This window comes from Ruditapes philippinarum, unplaced genomic scaffold (assembly GCF_026571515.1).
Source record: "Ruditapes philippinarum isolate M1 unplaced genomic scaffold, ASM2657151v2 ctg916_1_1_1_1, whole genome shotgun sequence".
In the NCBI taxonomy this organism is placed as follows: Eukaryota; Metazoa; Mollusca; class Bivalvia; order Venerida; family Veneridae; genus Ruditapes; species Ruditapes philippinarum.
In genome coordinates, this window is record NW_026860290.1 from 20853 (window position 1) to 42047 (window position 21195).

General features: G+C 33.6%; 2 protein-coding genes across 3 annotated transcripts in view; one reads left to right on the forward strand and one right to left on the reverse strand.

Moving 5' to 3' along the window:
• Window positions 1-21195, reverse strand: part of LOC132759551 (sushi, von Willebrand factor type A, EGF and pentraxin domain-containing protein 1-like) — a 75527-nt gene that overhangs the window by 20413 nt on the left and 33919 nt on the right. The window lies entirely within an intron of this gene.
• LOC132759541 (sushi, von Willebrand factor type A, EGF and pentraxin domain-containing protein 1-like) overlaps window positions 1-21195 on the forward strand; it is a 36829-nt gene that overhangs the window by 2079 nt on the left and 13555 nt on the right. Inside the window, exons 2-13 of one of the 2 annotated variants that reach the window (XM_060751329.1) lie at window positions 4362-4542; window positions 5761-5826; window positions 6557-6740; window positions 8184-8320; window positions 8504-8683; window positions 10321-10503; window positions 11141-11392; window positions 12729-12941; window positions 13502-13696; window positions 14056-14328; window positions 15009-15296; window positions 17378-17539. In XM_060751329.1, the coding sequence (XP_060607312.1) occupies window positions 4362-4542; window positions 5761-5826; window positions 6557-6740; window positions 8184-8320; window positions 8504-8683; window positions 10321-10503; window positions 11141-11392; window positions 12729-12941; window positions 13502-13696; window positions 14056-14328; window positions 15009-15296; window positions 17378-17539 (2314 nt within the window). The remainder of the gene's footprint in view (window positions 1-4361; window positions 4543-5760; window positions 5827-6556; window positions 6741-8183; window positions 8321-8503; window positions 8684-10320; window positions 10504-11140; window positions 11393-12728; window positions 12942-13501; window positions 13697-14055; window positions 14329-15008; window positions 15297-17377; window positions 17540-21195) is intronic. The other variant, XM_060751331.1, reaches the window with a different exon arrangement.

Below are 21195 nucleotides of genomic sequence, written 5' to 3' on the forward strand. Positions count from 1 at the left end.
AAAATAACTTTAAAACTCTGAAAAAAAATCTTAAAATTTCAAACTATAAAATGGAATGTCAGACAGTCCTCAGTAAAATACAATTGTCGCACAGATTTGACGGGGTTCATGATAAAAACACAGCAAGCGGAAATTTAGTGACCGTTATTTAGATGTTGAATAGCATAACAATGTAAGACAGATGGGAGAAATGTTGGAACGACTGTCGCAAAAGGCACCAAAACCTCTGATACCCATTAAAAATTCCATGTTATCTACTTCCCGTTGAACGGCACCTCGAATGTGTCACATTGAAAGTTCCATGATTACCGCCGTATTATGTACACATCTGTGGATGTTGATTAAAAAAAATCAACATTATTATGTTTAAGTGATCAATTCTGTTTAAACCGGCGAAAGGGAGCACTTGAACCTACCAGAGCCGTCTTTGGCACTCCTGTGTATTTATGTTTCGATTTTGCAGTTTCAGGCGTTTTTGGTGGTTTTTTTGGAGGGTGGATACATGAATGTGGATAAGTTTTTTCTGTTTCTTTACATTTCTTTGCTTGCTTGCCGAACCTTGTATTGATAATCATTATCTGTTTGTTACGGTTCGGTATACATGTATACAATATGATAAACAAGATGAACAAGGAAAGGCGGCGTTCAATGAACGCAAACCCCACACGACCCAGGAACATGAACCATTGGCAAGGAGCCCAGGAGGATCCTAAATTAAAACGGGAAAGGGCGCAAGGGAGAGCACGGTCAGGCTTATCACTAAAATGTAACTGAGAAGGAAATCAAAGAAAATAAATAAATGAATGATTAATAGGACCACTAAGTTAACGAGCACAGGGGAAGGGGATAGGAAATTCGGGGAGGGGGCGAAATAAAGAAATAAAACTAGGGGCAAAGGGAAGATACTTACCAAAGACGAAAAAACAACAAGGGACACAAACAAAAGTGTCACCAAAACAGTATGAAACAGGACCACTAAGTTAAGGGCACAGGAGAAGGGGATAGGAAATTCGGGGGAGGGGGCGAAATAAAGAAATAAAACTAGGGGCAAAGGGAAGATACTTACCATAGACATCAAAACAACAAGGGACACAAACAAAAGTGTCACCAAAACAGTATGAAACAACAAGACATACACCTTATACATGTATAAGTCTCTTAATCTGTTCATTTGAAAATTCTGATCTTCTCAATGACTTTTTTTAATATCCTCTACATAAAATTTATTTCAATTAAAATATGTGACCCTTCCCTTATAGTTACACAGCATTTGACTGGATCACAATAAAGTTCCTTTTTAGTAAATTAATAAAGTATGTCAAGAAGACATTTAACTTTATCAATAGGTTTAATATGGTATTATATATCGGCAATCGGTGAAAAAGAGCTCTTGAAATATTATTTGTACAAATACTGAATAATTTGAAGTGTATTTCAAATACAGTCTAACCCCGTTTATTCGAAGTGCCTGGGACTGAATATTTACTTCGAATAATCGATGGGTTCGAATAATCGAAATCGGAATATTGTGATATACGAAAACTACTCCACTTTGACCAATCACCGCAAAACTACCGTTTACAACACACTTGCTTCCTGTAATCAATTGAGAAAAATAGATATTAAAGAAAAGATGCGTAAAAATTATTGTATTGACATTTAAGACATAAATACTTGCATTTTATTCTACATTATGTATCGTTTCGTTTCGCGCAAAGCCTTGATACTGGCCGTGTCGTCACTACGGTATTTACAGCTAAACTCTGGTATTTTCGATTAGGATAAATTCGGGCTCTCATGTAGCGTTACAATTAATGAAAAAATGTTTTTGATGTTTTGACAAATTCACATATACGTAATGTATAAACATTATTGCTGTCATCTTAAACAAAATCGAACACGGTGCATAGCTTTTCATTTTCGTTAATTAAAAGTGATTAAAGAACACACGAAGTGTTATTATCATGATTGTCTAATTACACGCATGACTGTGGATATTTTTCACAAGTCGACTGGTCAGCGAGTGGATCTGCGTCAATTAGTCTAGCTTCGAATAATAATTAGGATGGCTTCGAATAATAGGTGTGAAATTATTTCGTAATTGTATAATCGGGACCGAAATTTTACATCGAAAAATAGGAGGTATTCGGATAATGCATTTCGAATAATACGCTCGTATTTATATTGTTTTATATAGAGATAAAAACGGGACCGGCGATCTACTTCGGATAATGCCGGGTATTCGAATAAAGGGTTGTCGAATAACCGGGGTCGGACTGTAGTTTCCTTCAATATTTCTTTTACGTTCTTAATTGTCATATAGATATGCATGTATAAATGAAGTCAGTATTTTATCCGAGAGTGACATTTGGCAGTCATTAGCAGTAAACAAGAAGGCAAACCACTAATTGATAAATGTTGAGTACAAATGTACATGTATTAAAATATTTAAAAAATATTAAACAACAGTACTTGTACGGAGCCTATTTGCGACCATTGCATTTTAGGTTAAATACAATGATACTTTTCAATAGTATTTAATAATGCACACATTTATTAAAAAATAATGAATAGATTTATTTCCCCCGATATTATTTTTAGTTTAATCTTCATGCGTAACCCACACTTACCTGCTATACAAACTGGTAGCTACTACCAGCTTTCACAGAATCGATTTTTTACGATGACGTCATAACATGTCCGCCGAAGATAGAGTAGACAGTACAAATTTGAAATAAATCGCATGTATGCGTTAAGACAGGTACAATCTAATATTTTTTCTAGGAGAAGTTAGTACTAAAATTTATATTCTATTGATCTTTAGAGGTAATTGAAGTTACTTTCAGGTTTAAGCAGTAAAAATCAGTCCAAACTATCGATAGTGTTACCGGTAGATTTTCCGTGCGTAAAAATGACAGTTAAAATTAGGCGTAACGGTTTGACAGTAAGAAAAAAAAGTCTGTAAAATGGGTCAAACCGTTCACGCCAAATTAATTAGGCTAGAATTCATGAAGATGAAATCGGTTATTCAGAAAGTTGAAATGTCCCTACCGGGCTTTCGTACAAAATAGCTTTAAGTAACGAGATACCATCTAGATAAATTATAGTCTACCCTTAAATACCTTACATGTTATATCTGAAAATTGATACTGTTTTTACAGTTTATGCACCAAATCCACTTATAATACGTTATAGTTTTATTTGTATCTGAAACAGTTTGTAGGCAATCTTGGAACATTTTTCATGTGTGCATTGGTACTTTAATCATATAGTTGAACAAAACTTAAAATATATTATATGTTATTTTGGTTTTGGGGTGGTATATGTGGATATATTACCTGTCAAGATTTTCTATCATCCGAGCCGTTAGGCGAGGGAGATATTTTATCTTGGCAGGTAATATATCCTCATAAATCACTCCAAACCCAAAATGATAATTTTATTACCCCTGCCGAGTTAAGACGATTTTAAAAGAAATCATTGCTACTTCAAATGAAACGTCGAAATAAGATTCCCTTAAGGGTACCCCTTCACCCCAACATGACGTCACATAAATACATGACGTAGTTTCTTTCGAACCTAACAAATGTAAACAAGAGAAAATGAGTAGTCTATTGAACGCACTTTTTTGGAATGAATATCAAGCTTTCACAAGGTCATATTTGTTTTCAATACTGGTGAGAATATGTATCATTACTCTATTTTGGTAAATATTTATCATTTGACAGTTAAAAAGTGCTTGTAAATCGGAATTTACATCGCGTAAAATCAAACCGTACGCACATCGCCACAGCGCATGTTTTTACAACGTGGGGTACCCAACGGGGAAATTTAGTGTGTATATTACCCGTCTGGCTCGGTTATATCAATTTCTTACTGGTGATCAATATCTAATCCAAAAGGCGGAAAAATCTGAAAGGGTAATAAAAAGCTATATATCTGCTACATTATATATTGTTTGATTTCAAATAACGAATTCTTCCAAAATGCTTGTTTGACATGTGTATGGTAGTAAATCTCCTTAGTATGCTAAACGAATAAAATTATACTTAAAATGGCAAAATAATATTTGGTTCTGGAACATTTTATTCTGTTTACGTACAATATTCGTGTGTGAAATAACAGAGATATTCTATGAAAACAACTCATTCGAGAATCGACTATAAGAGTATTGGACCAATAATTTTTTACAGTTGATAAATCTTAAAAAACAAATCCATGAGATAAAGATTATACCCTTTAAACAATAGTAGTTTTTGATAGGTTGCATGTATCTGTATTAATTCTGCATTCTCTTTACAGTTATTCTTTTGAATGATTATTTTATAAGATAACTGTTTCCGTATTTTCACTTTTTACAGATAGATACTCCAACCAAGGATAAGTGTTATCTAACAGATATCAAATTTTTAAACTACGAAAGGTGTACAGGTGTAGATTTTGGTGGTAAGAGAGTAAATCATCAAGGATCATGTATCACAGAAGAAAACAAGGTTATCGAGTGCATACATGGTCATTGGTCCGGTACCGGAAGCTCTGTCGGTAAGATTTTGTTGTTTTTCTTTTGTCTGTTTGTTCTGTATTTGTTTTCATGTTTACTTTCAAATTAAAATTTTACATGTTGTGTTGATGATGGTGTAACTTTAGAACTTGTTATGGTTGTTGGTGTTATTGTTTTTTTCTCTTGTTATGCTTCTATTGGAAATATTACTGTCGCATCCGCAAGGGGTAGACAATCTTTCACTAGAAATACCACGCCAGTAAAATCGTCTTTTGAAAAATTGTTGTTTGTTTGTTTTTTTTTCCTTGTTTTTTTTTTTGTTTTGTTTTTTTCAACATTGGCTGAACTTTTTGCAATTTTACATCAACACACATAACTTTTATTTTTTAAGAATGAAAATTAATACAAAATTAAGTATACATGTACATGTATGAGAAATAAGTATCAGATTTTGACATTCAGCTAAAATACAAGGCTATACTGATTTCAGGTCAGAACTATTATTAAAATGATTTCAGGTCAGAACTATTATTAAAGTGTATATAAAGCTAAATATCTGATGAAAAATTATTGTTTGGATTTTAAATAAAAAATACTTCCAAAATGCTTGTATGAAATAAAAATGTCAATAGATTGCCTTAAAGCGAATGGCGTATGTTTAAAGTCATAGCTAAACGGATAAAACCCTACATAAAATAGCCGAATGATATTTTATTCCGGAACATTTTATTCTGTTTACGTACATTATGCATGTGTGTTAAATAATAGAGACATTCTATGTAACATTTTTTCGGGATAAATTTTATAAAAATATTTCATAAGATATAGATTTATACCCTTTAAGAGTTGTTTTTCTTAAAACAGGTATTATTATCATTGTTGTTGTTGTTGTTGTTATTCTTTTTCTTCTTTTTCTTCTTCTTCTTGTTATTATCATTATTATTATTATTATTATTATTATTATTATTATTATTACTATTGTGCGTGTGATTTAGTTTTTATTTTTGTTATGCTTGTTTTCTGCTGTTGTCGTTGTTGCTGCAGTTGTTACTGTTATGTTCGTAAGATTGTTTCTTTTTTGTTTTTGTACATTGTTACTTCTTTTATATATATATATATATATATTGAAATGTTTGTTTAGTTTTGCATACAATCATGAACAATAATGATTAAGTTCAGTGGTAAAGGTTCAAAGTGTTATACCTACATGAACGTATGTTAACAAAAAACACATCTCTTGTCTTGTATTTATTCAAAAGGACCATTACGTAGAGAAAAACGATTTTGGGGTGTTGTGATCGGTTTTGTTGGATGTCTTATTTTATGTAAGTATTTGTTTTATCTAAATTACTTGTAATTGTGTTGTTTTTTTTTCCTTTTGTAAAAATAAATAAAATAGAGAAAAAACGGAATCCCTGAAAAGCGCCCAAAACGGCAAAATTGAAAGGGATCAAATAGTTTTGATTTTTATATATTTAATCGTGAACGAATTTGTTTTTCTAATTTAACAGTATAATAGTATGGATATCCAATCTTATTGGAGTGTCCAAGGCCTAGTTGATAAGGATATTGATTTCAAACCACTTGCCTCTCACTGCCGTGGATTCGAACCCAGCCCCGAACTTTGTGTTTTTATGTGAAGAAACTATCAAGCAGGCTTTCGGAATGTCGGCGTTTCTACTCAGGTGCCTGTTTGTGTCTGAAAAAACGCAAGGGGGTACCTGAGATCTTCCTCCAATAGAAAAGCTTAAACGTTAGTATATGACCTTTATAGTGTTGGTTGCAAAAAAAACGAACCATAAAATACACAACATCACGCTTTCGAAAAACACAATTATAGTAATATTTGTGGTATAGTTACTCCCTTATTGAATAAACCTTTGTCTATTTATGATACCCTCCGATCTGGTTGTCATATAATTATTAAAGTAATTCATAAAAACAAACATTTGTATTCGGGAAATAAACAAGATTTCCTTAAGAAGTATAAAGAATGTATTTTAACCACTGAGCGTGACATTAAATTATCTTTAAATTCATATATTTTCTTTCAAGGTGGTAATGGTGGTGGCGGCGGCGGCGGTGGTAGACAAACACCGATATCACATCCTCCTTCATTTTCCCAGCCTTGTAGACCACGTGATCTGCAAGAAAATTATAACATTGGTACTGGACAGAATAATGTGATAGTAAACTGGACCGTGCCTTCAGCAACAGACGAGGATAACGATATTCCTAGGTCAAACTAACTTTTATTTATGTCAAATAAGTCTATATATCATAGTTTTTTTAATTGAAATAGTTCCAAGGTCAATGTAAAAAAACACTATGCTGTTAAAATAAGTGGAATGAGTAAACTATTGAATGTATTACATTTAATACAATTTGATATTGTGATTATTGTTCAATGAATGGCTCAATGTTTTACACATTTTATCTCTATTCATTTCATTGTGGAAACTGTACCCTTAACTCAGCCAGAGATGTTTTTCACATTGTGACTAGTGTCGAGCAATTGATTAAACCAGCCAAACAGTGCCGTAGCAAAAAATTCCGGCAACTACACATCAGTCTGACCTTTTTGTAATACTGAAATAATTGCGAATGTATTTATACATCTTGAGGAAGTGGTAAAATCAAAGTCCCAGTTTGAGTTTAGCAGCCAGTATGACCTTTACTTCATGAAATGCTTTGGCTTCCAAGCTCTCTAGCGATATAGATATAGAAGCATAAAGGCGTTTCTGATCTACCTAGTTCTCATTCCAAGTAGTCCCTAACCAGTCTTTATTGGCAGTTTAACACCGGGTTTTTTCATCTTAGTCTATAGTGACAAAATCACGAGGAGTGATAGAATATTGGATAAAAAACGAAAACATGAAATAAAATTAGAAATGTGCCTACAGAGATTCCCTCGCAATATGGCATTTCTACCTGGAAGTTAAACCTTATCCTGGACGTTAGACGTCCCCTCTGACCCTGACAATGGTATAGTCATTTACCAAATATTTTGATAACACATCAAGAAATAAAAAAAAATATTAAACGAAATAATTTTGATTTTTGACCTCCACATCTCCAAGGTTGCAGACGGTGGTTTTACGAATGTAACACCGTATAAATGAAATGAAATGATATACCAACCAATTTGACAATCCATAAAGTAATGACCGAAATTTAAATCCAACTGTATTGACCTTTGACCTCCAAAGTTGACCTTGACATGAAGATGCAAATACAACTTTGCATGCAACACATAGCGTGACAGTAGTGAAGACATTATCCATCAAATATTGATACAGTAATACGCCTGACAAGATTTGACCGTGAACTTCCAATCTTGACGTTGAATGGGCGGGCATGCGTCTTGCACTCAACACGTTGCCTGTTTATGATGCTAATGTGTACTTATCTGTGTTGAAATCCCTTCATGCATACATGTACAGCGCGACAAATTGTCTATTGTTGACTTATTATGGTTATGTGTAGAAATTTAGTTTGAAACCTTGCATGCAAAGTTATGACTCGAACACGAAGTACATACTTTTTCGAATACATGCGCGCTCTTTCGCATACACGGAGGAGGAAATCTCGAAACGCCCCCTCCCGCACCGCAATGATGAGGCATGATAATCTCTTGTGCTGATGTTTTGTTGTCTTTATATTCAACATATGTACATTTTAGGGTTGTTCAAGTTGCTGGTGGTGAGAACGGAGGACGGTTTGACGGCGCCATATCTGGAAAGACACATTCTATCATTTACAAAGCAACAGACTCAGAAGGTCTGACAGACCATTGTTATTTTAACTTTACAGTCACTGGTATGTCGATAAATATTTACTCGAATCGATTTTTTCCAAAACTTTTATTACTGCACAACAGATGCATTTTTCAAAATTCAAATAAAACTTTCTCTCATATTATTACTGCAACGAAAAAACAACAACAAATGAATACATAAATAATATAAAACATGTACTGAGCTTTTCCTTTTCTTATGCAAGTATTGACCTGCGATACCCTACCTTGGTTTGCAAATGGAAAAAGATATTGTGACAACAAGAACATACTAGGAAGCTCGTGTCAATACACATGCAACATCGGGTACATGCTAAACGGAAATGATACAGTCGTGTGTGAAAATGAAGCAGATCCTTCTTGGTCGGCGATTCCTATCTGTGAAAGTAAGAAAAATTATCGTTAAAATACAACTGACTGTAACAGTACATGAAACATTTTGTATTCAATATATGATCGGAAATTTAGGGTGGCTGATTTACGCCATGTCGTTTTTTTTTTTTGCTTATTCGCCTCAAAATGCGAAAATGCGAAAACACGAAGGGACGACAAAGTTTGTCGTCTCTTCGTGTTTTTGCTTTTTCGCATTTTCGAGGCAACAAAGCAAAAATACGACAGAAGGAGGGCGAAAATACGACAAACAAAATCTGTCGTATATTCGCATTTCATCTGTTGTATTTTCGCTTTTTCGTGTTCAAAATACAAAAATGCGAAAACATAAAGAGACGACATAGTATCACTTTGTCGTCTCTTTGCATTTTCACCTTTTGGCATAGTTACATTTTCGCATTGTAACATATTCGCAATGTAGCATTTTCGTTTTTCGCATTGTTACATTTTCGCATTGTTATGTTTTCGCATTTTCATGTTTCGGTTGTACATGCGCATGGAGACATCAATTCATTATTTAATAGTCCTATATAATATATGTTGTATTCACGTAGATGTATAATTTAAAAGTATCACCCCGCTCCATACACATGTAAAATAATTAAATATTATAATGGAATGGTTTTCAAATTGTTTTGAATCAATTAATGCAACAATTATTATAATAAATACAGTACTTTGTTCCCATCATCCTTAGATTATCAGTTTATTTTGCTGACGGGTGTGACATGAGATTTACGATAAAGGCACTGCCCGCACACATCTTGAAATAGATATGTCTGAGTATTAGTGTTTTTTCACAGGAAAACATTTTATAATGTCTGTTAATCTAGTATTTACGTTTTTAAGACATACTTTATCTGATTACGTAGAGTGCATTTTGGATAAAGTTCGTTTAAAATTTATATAATAATATATAAAATCATTTTTATTTTTTATTACATTATACCATGTTGTTAGGCGTTCCTCAGGTCTTTAAAGCAAAGATCTCTTGATGGTTATTCTGTCTTCCCCACATTGCACGAATATCAATAAATGGAGAGCAATAAAAATTCATAGAAAATTCAATAAACATATTGTTTTTAGATAATATTGTATTATACTGTGCTTCTCTTAGTTCACGTTACTTAACACAGGGAAACAATAAATGAATGGTAAAACAAATATCATTAACTGTAACGTTTAGGTAATTTAGATTGATGACTCCATGCGCAAGTGCACCGGAACGCGAACATGTTACAATGCGAAAAAGCGATAATGCGAAAATGTAACAATGCGGAAATGTAATAATACAAAAAAGCAAAAACGTAACAATGTGAAAAAGCGAAAATAGGACAGATGAAATGCGAATATACGACATATTTTTCGCCCTCCTTCTGTCGTATATTCGCTTTGTTGCCTCGAAAATGCGAAAAAGCAAAAACACGAAAGAACGACAAAGTTGGACGACATGGCGTAAATCAGCCACCATAGAAATTACTTCCGTTTATTTCTAAACATTTACAAAAAGTATTCTTTAACGGATATTTGTCGTATTATTAATTAATATGGAGATGTGTATACATGTATAATTTCGTTACTCTTAAGATAAATAATACGGTTATTGTTTGCTTTGTTGTTTTTTTTTGTCAAGAGATCATGTGCAGTGCTCCACAGTTGCCTGAGCATGCCACAGTTCAGTGCTCGGATCAAAACTACGGATACCAGACGGTTTGTACAATGGCATGTGACAATGGATTTGCATTAATAGGAGCTTTTTATATACAGTGCCAGGCAAATGGATCTTGGTCCAATATTGCAAACTCATTGTGTGTCGGTAAGGAGGCATGTTTAAGATGTTTTTTCTTATTGAGTGTTTTTTATATGTCAAATTGTGTCTGCCACTTGCTGAATTTTTCATCTTTGGTAATTGCATTATATCCATAATTGAATTACATGATAGATGGTTATTAAAAGAAAATGTTATTCTGCATATAATTGATGAAATCTCTAAGTCGTAAATAAAGTCAGCAATAACACATGATTACATAAAACACAATAATTTGTGATGTAATGATCATTTTTGTCGTGTGACAAATGAAATTGAATTTGAGTATTGAAATTTAGTTGCATCTCCTTTCCCCTTTGATGAAAAATTCATGCATTCTAGCGGGCGTGATACGTTCCTTAGCAGCTAATTAAAAACACTCCGTTACTTCAAACGTAAAAATGTGGACGGTAGTGGAACATCGGACCGATGCGCAGAAGAGTAAGGGTCGTGAGAGGTGTTGCATTTTTTACATTATCTCTCAAAGATAGACCTAATCAAACCGAGTCTCCATATTTGATATAACATTGTTGTTTCATTGTTTTCGAGGGATCACTCTATTTCAAGAACTTTAGATAAAATAGTTGTTTTAAATGAATTAAATCATCATTATTTCATTTAAGTCATTCTTTCTCATCATAACTAGATAACACACCACCAACTCTTTCCTGTTTAACTCCACAAATATTTTACGCCGACCGAGGTAAAACGTCAACGTTAGTTAAATGGCAACTTCCGGAAGCGTTTGACAAAACAGATGAACACCCTTCTATAGTACAAACAGGTGGACCAATATGGGGGACAGAGCTTGAACGAGGAACTGAAGTTGTAAAATATACAGCAGTTGATGTTAATGGAAACAAATCGCCCGAATGTTTAATCGAACTTCGTATTGAGGGTAATTTCATATAATGTTTCTGATTGTGACCAATCAGGTTTTTTCTGTTTGTTTTTTTTTGTTTCTGTTATTATTTTTTTCTGTTTTTTTTTATTGGTTTTCGTTTTTTTTTTGGGAGGGGGTGGGGGTTTGGGGTATTTCTTTCAATTCTTCCAACAGAGCTTACACCAATTATTTTGTTATACTCTTTTTTGTTTGCGCACTCTTCGTGTTTTTGCTTTTTCGCATTTTCGAGGCAACAAAGCAAAAATACGACAGAAGGAGGGCGAAAATACGACAAATAAAATCTGTCGTATATTCGCATTAATAAATAATAAAATGAGATTTGAAAACAAGTACAGCGGGTAATTCTAAATCAAGCTTCTTAGCATTTCTGATACATAATGAATATACTTTAATAAAACATAATAGTTTACATAGGGATCTATAGCTACCCGCTGAGCTCAATAGTGAGATCATCAAATTAATAATCCATGAGTCGATGGTTTTATCCAGGGGCAAGGTAAGATAAGAACTCGGTCACTTGCGTGTGAAATTGGTACTTACTGATAAGGTATTAGGTGGACTGACCGCCGCCATATGACAATAAATGTGTCCAAGTCAACGATAACAACTACCAACCAAACCAACCCTACATAAAACAATACATCCCTCGACCGTTTTCACTTTTTGTGAAGTTTCTATTATTCTTTATCTTTTTAACTTATCCAGTTCATTCCTCACATCAGTTGAATTGTAAACAATCAGAAGGACTACACAAAGTCTTTCAAAGCCGACAGGAGTGTTCGTTAGAGGTGTTTGAGCACTTATTTGAAGAAAATCCTCAAGTAAACAAAAAATTTGTGGTTTATGTTACTTTACAATCCAACATATATATATTTTATGGATTTCACACATCGAAGCTATTAAGCGCGATTCTTGAATCATTGATGCAAATTTACAGTTTGTCACATCTTGCAAATGGATATAGTCGTAATATTAGACCATGAATTTGATAAATCTACCGCGACTGTCTGAACAATATCGTTTATACCACACATTATAAAGTATAATTTTATGAATTAAATTAATGAATTTTATAACTTTAGTTTACATTATAAAATTAAATTAATACAACAACTTAAAAACAATCCGCGATTGTAAGAAACCTAACAAAGATGTTCATATCAATGTTTGCTTACATAATTATGACTAAATGATGCACAAAACATGAAAAGTTGCATTGTTAGTCCCTACCATTCCTTTGCTGTCTTGATAAAAGACAAAATCCTTATGATTTATAGCCGAAAGTGATTAAATCAACTTATATTTTAATTAATAGCAATTGATTTTGCAGTAATAATGTGCGTGCATCCTATGGATAAATTTGATGATGCTTTCTTAAGATTTGATTGCTCAACACCACGGATCGGTTATATCTACGGCACTTCATGCAATCTGTCATGTAATTCAAACTTGCCACTCAATGGCTCGGATGTCATAACCTGCGAAGACAATGGTAACTTCGAGGGCAATTGGAGTATCTCAGGGGGAGAACCATTTTGTAGAGGTAATTCCTTACTATGTACAGTTTTTCGTTGGAAAGCTTCCTTTATGCAATCATCACTACTCTGAATCATATATCACTATATTTCTGAGTTCATGTTCATTTTCGAAAATTAAAAAAACGACCTTCAATGCATTTTAAAGAACCATTATGTAAATGACTGGGTTAATTCATTTAGAGAAATATGTATCTCATATTTGCAGCCAAGTCAAATGAAGTCAAATTATCTACACTAAGTAAAGTGTAAAGATGACTGACCATTAATTGGTAATTACAAAGGTCTAGGATAAAATAAAACACTGCTCTTTTTATTAATTGAAAAATTCATCAAAATTCCTAACATTAATAGAAATGTCCATGGATCACGTGGGCTTTTAATTAGGTATGCGAAGAAGGTTATATAATTGGAAGCAATTATGGAAAAACTTAAAGATATTTTGATTTTACCTCTTCTTTAAGTTTTAACACTTTGATAAGCATAAAGCCATTTGATGTACAAGATAAAAGTCATTATCCTCGCTCTCGCAGGCCTTTTGCCATGAATGTGTTAATTTTTCTTTCAGAAATATCTTGTCCTGATATGGACCCACCAATTAACGGCGCATTGGTTTATGACACAGTGTTGACACGTCCTATGCGTCAATTGATCTGTAATGAAAAGTACGATATACCACCTATGAGCATACCTTTCAATGGGATTTTTTTCTGTACCGATAATGGGAACTGGGTCCCATTGGAAAAGGTTCCGAATTGTGTCGGTAATAATTATTATCATTAAAAAAAGTTAGATAAGTAACATAAAGTAGATTTATATTTTTGTCACAGTGATCTGTGATGTCAATATCAAACCTTGCTTCTGTTAACTATGAAATGGGCATGAAATAAGCGTAAGCTAATTTTGTAAGCTTTAAATTGATTTGACACTGCATCATGAATTGATGAATGAAAGTTCAAGTGTAAGTTATTTCTTTTGAAAGGTATTTGGAAGTATAAAAAGTACGTTTTTTTGGTCATATATTTACTTTTGTAATGTTTTGTGATGAACTATTTGAACCAGTTATACATTGCAAAAACAGACATCCCTTTTTATGTCATTATTTTGCATACTTCTTTTTAGAGCCAAGAGATCCAAGATTTGTCAACCTACCTGCTGAGATATTTTACTATGGTGGGAAATGCGGAACAGAAGAAACAATGGCGCAAATAAAATCGAATTTCCAAGCTTTAATTCAAACAAATCTTGATCCTTATTTCGGAATAATTTGTCCACCTGGATTAACTTGTATCGCGAGAGATATTGTTATCACATGCGGGCCTATTGAAAGCCGAAAGAAAAGATCTCAGGCATTTGGAGTTCTAAAACGCAATCTACGATCAACAAAATGTAATGGTAAATTCATATATAACACTTTGTGCATGCGCAACTTTAGTTGGTCTTTATTAAATATAGAGCCATAAATTATATAATTCTTGTGAATTGATACAGTAATTGTCTATTGTTTCTTTATTTATGGTACATTCAGTTTCATGATTTCATGATATATAGCATTGAGTACAAAAATAATAAGTTAACAATAAAAATTTATTTCAAGAGGATTAGTCTACTTTTGGCATTTTACAGTAAGTATTTATATTTTGTATTGATATTCAAATGATAAATTATAATATTTTGTTGTCTGCTATATTAATATATGTAATGTTGGATCATGTATTTCACATTTCCCAACATGCGTCTATAACACGTATTTCTTTCGTGGTTTGTTGTTATGTTTGATAGTAATTTTCTAACGTCATTATTTTATATTACAAACCTTGTGTAGTCAAATTTACTTAAAATGTTTAAAAATTGATTTTACACAGTTTTTATTGTCTGTCGTAGCTTAACTTATTGTTTAAAGACACCTTACCTCTAAACTATTGAAAACTTTTAAAACCTTGCCCAAATAAAAACAATAGTCCAAATCATAATTTATCAGACAAAAAATAACGTAAATCATACGAAGGAAATGTATGTGTTCAATAAGTTATTTTTGTTACAAATTGTATTCCCATGTATGTCAACATTTTCAGTACCCTCAAATAATCACATCATTGCGAAGCGGAACGCCAATACACATTCGTTGAGAGTTAAATTTAACATTGTAACGTCAATCAATGAAACCAACACATCATTTCAAGATACAATTAAGTTAATCAATGAGGTTCAACTTCAATTGTTAGTACCAGTAGTAAATGACTTGCTTCAAAATGGAACATTTGACATTGACAACTATGTCCTTCAGTCCGACAATGTATCGACAGCGGATTACGGAACTAAAACATGCGATGATAGCTATGTCCTGTACCAATCAAAATGCAGTAAGTCAAATTGGTTTTGTTTAAACAATATTTATTTCTTCTTTCATATTTACAAACAAAAATTCAATACATAAATTACATCATGGATTGAGTTGAAAAGTTAAAGATAATATGAAACTCTCTCCTGTTAAATGATTTCAACAGTTTATTTTAGTTATACAATATGATTTAGCTTTTGTAATTATAATAAATTGTACCTGCATTTAATTCTTTTCACAAATTTACAATAAGATGATTAATAGCTAAAACGTAATTTGTAAAGGATCATAAAGAGGGACTGAGCATGTCAAATGTGGAAGATGCAATGCCTATGTAAATTTAAATAATTTCTCGACAAATTGGTTGACGTTTTAGTGTGAAACTGCATACTTACAGACTTGCTGTTAAATTTATTTGCTTCAGTATCTAATAATTATATTATTTTCCTTTTTAATTATGATAAATGTACCTTATATCAAAGACAAAATAAAACTAGAAATGTGTGGTCACGCTGTGACCACGGACGCCCCCCCCCCCCCCTGCATGCAGCTAAATTTGAAATAATATTTAGTTCCAAATTTGTCTGCCAATTTTTTTTCAATTAAAGTTCAAAGCCCTTCAACTATATAATGTAAACAAAACCATTTTTATACGAATTCAAGGCCATAAAAGTATTAAGTGTTAACTTTTGCAAATGGCATATTGCATATCTGTAGCCGAGATAATGACTACATACATTTCCACAAAAGTAAGAATGCGGAAACTGAAATTACAAAACAAATTCCAACGTTCAAGAGACATAACTATGTCCAAAATCTTCGAACCATGAACAAATTCAACTTGTGATGTATCTTTATGTCAAATTTGAGTTGAAAGAATACCTGTTCTGGAGATAATGAAATGAAACTAAAAATGTCTTCTTTTTTTCAAAGTTCAAGAGGGATATCTCTGTCAGAAATCATCAAACCATAACAAAATTCGAACAGGAAAAGGTTTTCCTATGACATATCCTTATATCAAATTTGAGTTCATTACTGTTAGGGACATAATGAACGGAAACTATTTTTTTTTCAAAGTGGAAGGGGTGATACTCTACCAAAATCATTGGACCATATCAAAATTCTAACTTGACCTGCACATTTCTTGGACGTAGCAAAATGTCAAATTTGAGTTGAATGTGCATAACTGTGGTGAAGATAAAGTACAGAAACTGAAAATCTCCCTTTCTTTCAAAGTTAAAGGGGCCTAACTCAGCCAAACATCATTAAATCATGACCATATTTCAACTTGACCTGCGGACCTGAATCAAAGCTGATTTTTTTTTAATTTTTTTGCAAAGTAAAGGGGCATAACGCTGTCAAAATACATTGAACCATGATCAAATTCGAAAATGACCTACATATTTCTATGGCATATCCATATCTAAATTTTGAGTTATATATGCATAACTGTTGGGGAGATAATGAACGGAAACTAATTTTTTTCAAAGTGAACGGGGCGATACTCTGACCAAGTCATCGGACCATAACAAAATTCATACTTGACCTGCCCATTTCTTTGATGTATCAAAATGTCAAATTTGAGTTGAATGTGTGTAACTGTTGAGGAGATAATGAAGGGAAACTGAAAATTTCTTCTTTTTTTCAAAGTGAAATGGGTGCAAGTCTGCCAAAAATCACCAAACCAACACAAAATTCGATTTTGACCTGCACATTTTTTGTCGTATCCATATGTTAAATTTGAGTTTAATGTGCATTACTGTTGGGGAGATAATGAACAAAAACTGAAAAATTTCTTATTTTTTCAAGTAAAAGGGGCGTAACTCTGCCAAAAATCATCGAACCATAAAAAATTCAAGCTCAACTTGCGCATTCCTTTGACGTATCAATAAGTCAAAATTTAGTTGAATGGGTGCAACCGTTACTAAGATAATGTGAACGGAAACTGATGATGACGGAAAGAGGGATTGACGGAATGTCGTAACACTATATGCCCCAGCTATTTTATGGCGATGGCATAAAAATCCTGCCATATTGCAAAGTTAAATAGATCAACATAAAACTGGAAAACCATTATTAAAATAACTATGTTGACATTTACAGAGCCCTGTTCAATTGGCTACTTTTTCAATAAAACAAGCAACGCGTGCGACGAGTGTCCGGTTGGGCAGTATAGAGATAACGAGAGCGATATTAACTGTTTGTCTTGTCCAGATAAATATTCTACTCGGTACCCAGGTTCAACATCCAGGAAAGACTGTCTCCGTATGTATATTAGACTAATATTTAAATGTATCATTTTTGCGTACAACTATAATGTTACTTGGAAATATATCTTTTAAACCTTTCTTTGTAATTATTTTATGTAAATCATTAGCTTGATGAATGATACATTCTTCAAATAAATCGTCGACAATGAAAAACATATTATATTATTCCTACGTCTAAACAAATACGAGGGCAGTTCAACAAGGTCATGGACAATCATTTTCAAACAAAAATTTAACGCCCGAGCCTGAAATGAATTTGCGCAAGTGTATCTCCATCAATTTGAAGTAAAATAAAACATAAGCAACTAGCGGATTTCAATAGCAACATTGACTTCCATAGCAACAAGTGACTTTCCATAGCAACTATTAACTTCGATAGCAACCAGAGACTTTCCATAGCAACCATAGACTTCCATAGTAACCAGTGACTTATCATAGCAGCAAGTGAATTAATTAGCAACCATTGACTTTCAATTGTAACCATAGACTTATTGAGCCCCCAGTGATTTTCCATTACATCCAGTGACCTGCCATAGCAACCATTGACTTTCAATAGCAATCATTGGCTTCCAAAGCAAGCAGTAACTTTCCATAGCAAACATTGACTTCCATAACAACTGGTGACTTTCCATAATAACCAATGACTTCCATAGTAACCAGTGACTTATTTTAATAGCCAGTGACTTACAAAGCAACCATTGTCTTTTCATAGCAACCATTATCATTCCATAGCAACCGACGCCTTTTCATGGTAACCATTGGCTTTCAATAGCAACCAGTAACCAATATTGCAACCATTGACTATAGCAACCTTTACTTTCAATAGTAACCATTTACTTTCCTGTGCAACCACTTACTTTGAAGCAACCAAGGATTATTCATAACAACCATTGACTTTCCTCAGCAACCATTAACTTCTAAATCAACCTGTGACTTTACATATCAACCATAGTCTTCCATGGCAATCAGTGACTTTCCAAAGCAACCACTAACTTTCCCCAACAACTCGTTACTTGCAATATCAAACATTGACATCCATACGAACCAGTTACTTTCCATAGCAACTATTGCCTTCCATAGTCACCACTAGCATTACATAGCAACTTGTGACTTTCCATGGCAATCAGTTTGCTATGGAAGTCGATGATAGCTGTAGGAAGTCACCAGTTTCTATGGAAGTCAATGGTTGCTATGGTAAACAATGGTTCCTGTGTAAAGTCAGTGGTTGCAATTGAAAGTCAATGGTTGCTATGAAAATCACTGGTTGCTTCGAGAAATTACTGGTTACTATGGAAATCTATGGGTGCTATGGAAAGTCACTGGTTGCTTTCGAAGTCTATTGCTGCTTAAGAAAGTTACTGGTTGCTATGGAAAGAGAATGGTTTGCTATGGAAAATAAATGGTTGCAATATTGGTAACTATTTGTTGTTGAAAGTTACTGGTTTCTATGGCAAGTTAAAAGTTGCTTTGAGAATCACTAATTGATATTTGAAGTAACGGTTTGCTATGAAAGTCAATGATTGCTGTAGAAAGTCAACTGTTGCTTTGGAAGTTTATGGCTGTTATAGAAATTCAGTGGTTGTTTTGAGTGCAAGTGGTATCTATGGAAAGCCAATGGTCACAATAGAAGTCACTTGTGGCTATGACAAACAATGGTTGCTATGGAAATCATTGGTTGATATGGAAGTTTAACTGTTGCTGTGAAATGTCTCTGGCTACTTTGGAAGTAAATGATAAACATGAAACATCACTGGTTGCTTTGTAAATCACTGGTTACTATGGGAAGTCACTCGTTGGCATTGAAGAATATGGTTGCTTTGGAAAGACAATGGTTCTCATGGAAAGTTAATGGTTCTGATGGAAAGTCAATGGTTGCTATGAAAAGTCAATGGTAGGCAGCCAAGAGGGTCACTTATTGCTATTTAAAGTCACGTCATGCTCTGGAAGCAAATGTTTTCTTGAGAAAGTCAGCTGTTGCTATGAAAGTCAATGATTACTATGGAAAATCAATAGCTGCTATGGAAGGCAATGATTGCTAAGGAAAGTCACTAGTTGCTATGGAACGTAAGTGGTCGTTATGGAAGGCAATTGTTCCTATTAAAAGTGCATGGTTGCCATGGAAGTGAAGGAATGTCATTAGTTGTTGTGGAAAATACGTTGTTGCTATGGAAGTATAAGGTTGCTACTGAAAGTCATTGGTTGATATGGAAAGTCAATGGTTGCTTTAGAAATCTAAAGTTGCTAAGGAAAGTCAGTGGTGGCTATGGAAGTAAATGCTTGCAATGGAAGTCAATAATTGCTATGGAAATTCTATGATTGCAATATTGGTTACTGGCTTGCAATTAAAAGTCAATGGTTGTAATGAAAGGCAATGATTGCTATGGAAAGATAATGGTTGCTATGAGTAACTAATTGCTACTTAAAGACACTGTTTGCTATTGAAGTCAATGATTGCTGTAGAAAGTCACTAGTTGCTCTTAAAGTCACTGGTTGCTATGGAAATTCAGTGGTTGCTAAGGAAGTCAATTGATGCTATTGAAAGTCAGTGGTATTACATGAGAAATCGCTGGTTGCTATGGAAAGGCATTGGATGTTATACATATCAATGGGTGCTCAAAAAGTTTATGGTTGCAATTAAAGTTTAATAGTTTAAGTAAGTCACTGGTTGCTATGAGAAGTCATTGGTAATTATGGAAGTCTTTGGTTGCTATGGAAAGTCAATAGTTGCTATGGAAGTCTATGGTTGCTAATAGTGTATTTGGTTGTTATGGGAAGTCACTGGCTGCCATGGAAGACTCTGGTTGCTAAGGAAATTAAATGGTTGCTTTGGAAGTGAATAGTTGCCATGGAAAAGCATTGGTTGCTATGAAATGTCACTGGAAGCTGAAGAGGTCTAGAGTTGCCATTTCAATAGTCAATATTTCATATGTAATCCACTTGTTCCTATGTAAGTCATTGGTTGCTTTGGAAAGTCAGTGGTTGTTATGGTCAGTAAATGGAAAGCCACTAGTAACCATGGAAGTCTATTGTTGCTATGGTAAGTTACTTGTCACTGTTGAGGTTACTGCATGCTATGAATTAACCATGAAATAATGAATGCTATGGAAAGTCAGTCACTGGTTGCTATTTATTATTTTAAGTAAGCGTTTTTTTAAAATAAAACTTTTGTATTTAAAGCCACCGTTTCAGTGGTTGTTATAAAGAATTAATGGCTGCAATTAAAAGTCAATTCCTGCTATGTGAGTCACTGGTTGCTATAGAAGGTCACTGGTTCCTATGGGGAAAATTAGTGATTGCTATCAAAGTCAATGGCGGCTATGTTATTCAAAGGTTGCTATGGAAAGTCAATGGTTTCCAATATTGCTTACTGGTTGATATTATAAGTCAATGGTTGCCACCATTGAAAGGCACTGGTTACTATGGAAATAGAATAGTTGCTATGAAAGAAAATAATTGGAATTTGAAGTCAGTGTGTGCCATGGTAGCGATGATTGCTGTAAAAATAACTGGTTGCTATGGTAATCTACCTTATTGGTTGCTATTAAATGTCAGTGGTTGCAAAAGAAGTCGCTGGTTGCTAATGAAAATCAATGGTTATGGCAAGTCACTGGATGTTAACGGAAATCACTCGGTTCGAAAGAACTATATTGT